The sequence below is a fragment of the Sinocyclocheilus rhinocerous genome, unplaced genomic scaffold (assembly GCF_001515625.1).
Source record: "Sinocyclocheilus rhinocerous isolate Xijiao unplaced genomic scaffold, SAMN03320098_v1.1 scaffold215, whole genome shotgun sequence".
NCBI lineage: Eukaryota > Metazoa > Chordata > Actinopteri > Cypriniformes > Cyprinidae > Sinocyclocheilus > Sinocyclocheilus rhinocerous.
This window is the reverse complement of record NW_015660885.1, coordinates 136,112-138,277: the sequence shown is the minus strand read 5'-3', so window position 1 is coordinate 138,277 and position 2,166 is coordinate 136,112. Positions and strand designations below refer to the sequence as shown.

At 26.1% G+C, this 2,166-nt stretch overlaps 1 protein-coding gene across 3 annotated transcripts in view; it reads left to right on the top strand.

Moving 5' to 3' along the window:
* Nucleotides 1–2,166, top strand: part of gria4a (glutamate receptor, ionotropic, AMPA 4a) — a 97,032-nt gene that overhangs the window by 33,788 nt on the left and 61,078 nt on the right. For all 3 annotated transcript variants that reach the window (XM_016535158.1, XM_016535159.1, XM_016535160.1), the window contains exon 4: nt 1,328–1,512. In XM_016535158.1, the coding sequence (XP_016390644.1) occupies nt 1,328–1,512 (185 nt within the window). The remainder of the gene's footprint in view (nt 1–1,327; nt 1,513–2,166) is intronic.

The following is a 2,166-nucleotide window of genomic DNA, read 5'->3' as shown; positions in this document are numbered from 1 at the left end:
ACACACACACACACACACACACACACACACACACAGAGAGTCTGGAAAGGAGAATATGGCTGAATTATGTTGCTTCTCACTTTTTAGCATTTGCATATAATTGCATTAAAGTTTCTTTTTTCATACTTTGGCAGAGATAATGGAGTCAGTGTTATTTTAGTATTATAGTGATACTATTATAGTTTTTATAAATATTTAAATTAGTTTTTATATTTTCTGTTTTCATTTTCATTTTAGTTCAAGTTTTAGTAATTAGTTGTGTGTTTGTCATTTTTATGGTTTATTATTATTTTTAAAATATGTCTGTATAGTTTTTATTTTTTATTATTTCAGCTTTAGTTATTTTAGTATATGAAAATGGAATATCTCATTAAATAAAAATCAGAAATGTTGCTAAAATAAAATAGCTAATATAAAATATTAATAATTTAAATGTTTTTTAATATATTTTATTTTATTTTGGTTAACTTTTTTATTGAACTATAATAACCCTGAATGGATTTCTCAGTTATTTCTCTTTTAAGTGAGAAACTTTGTCTCCCATTGTTTAATAAAAAATAAGACACAAATGAGACAATAGATTTTTACCTACAGTAAGAAGAGCTATTATCTGATTTATTTTGCATCTTACTTTTTAGTATCTGCATAAAATTGCAGAAAAACTTTTTTTCATACTTTGAGAGACATAATGGAGTCAGTGTTATTTTAGTATCATTGAGTCACAATTATAGTTTTTATCAATATTGTAAATAATTTTATATTTTTTTTTTCTGTTTTCATTTAAATGTTAATGTTTTAGTCATTTTGAATTTATTTTATTGTATTTTGGTTATTATAATATTTGTTTTATTTCAAGTATAATTTTTTTTATTGTTTCAGTGATCTATAATAACCCTGAATAGAGTTACATTTTTTATGTTGCATCCATTTAGCATTTGCATAAACTTGCATAGTTTCTTTTTTTTATATTTTTATATTTTTTTAGTAGTTGCATAAAATTGCATAATTTAATTCAATTATAATAACATAATGGAGTTTTTTTTTTCTTTTTTTTTTTTAAATATACACAAATTAGACATGTTGAGCACAGAGCTATTATCTGATAATCTGGACAATCAGATCATTTGTGCTTGGAAGAATTTGATGAGAACTCTGACTTTTGTTTGTAGACGTTGCAATCTAAAAGTCTAAATTTCTCTATTTGTGCTCCATTCAATTTCTTTGCTGATATAACTGAGATCTACGAATATACAAATCCGTATAACATGCATGTTTAGGAAAAGATACACAGTCGCATTAGAGTGTTTTGATGTGTTGTTGTTGCTAGGATACGCCATCCTGCAGGCCATCATGGAGAAGGCGGGTCAGAACGGCTGGCAGGTCAGTGCCATCTGCGTGGAGAACTTCAATGACGCCAGTCACCGAAGACTGCTGGAAGACCTGGACCGGCGACAGGAGAAGAAGTTCGTCATCGACCTCGAGGCAGAACGACTCCAGAACATTCTGGAACAGGTGAGGAAGACGTCTGCAACAAATTCTGATATTAAAGAAATCTAAATGAACCACATTTACTCTCTTAACACACAATCCTGGTCGAATGCAATTGATAAAATAAAATGCTCCACTACATTGTTTTTCTTGTGGAATATTCTTATTCACAGAAATATATTACATTATGGAATAAATTGGGTTGGGAGTCCCATTTCATGTTGACTTTGAAATTATTACACAATTTTTTATAATTTTTTTTTTTTTTACAATTTTAAATTTTTATTTATATGTTTTAAATATTTAGATATTTTAGCGTAAAATTACTGTATATATAGTGCTGGAAGCTCTTTACGCCATTTTGCTAACTGACTTTGAAAATATTTTACAATATTTAAAAAAAAATGTATTAAAAATGTAACATTTAAACTATATATAGTATAAATAAACTATATATAGCTCTGTGAGCCCTTTGAGACATTTTGATAACTGACTTTGAACATATTCTACAATATTAAAAAAAAAATTATATATTAAAAGAAAATATTAAATACTTTTAAAAATATTTAAATATTTAAAAATATATATTTTTAAGAATTATAAAAATATATATATAGTACTGTAAGTGTTTTGAATAGTTTTGCTAACTGACTGAAATTACTCTACAATATTTAAAAT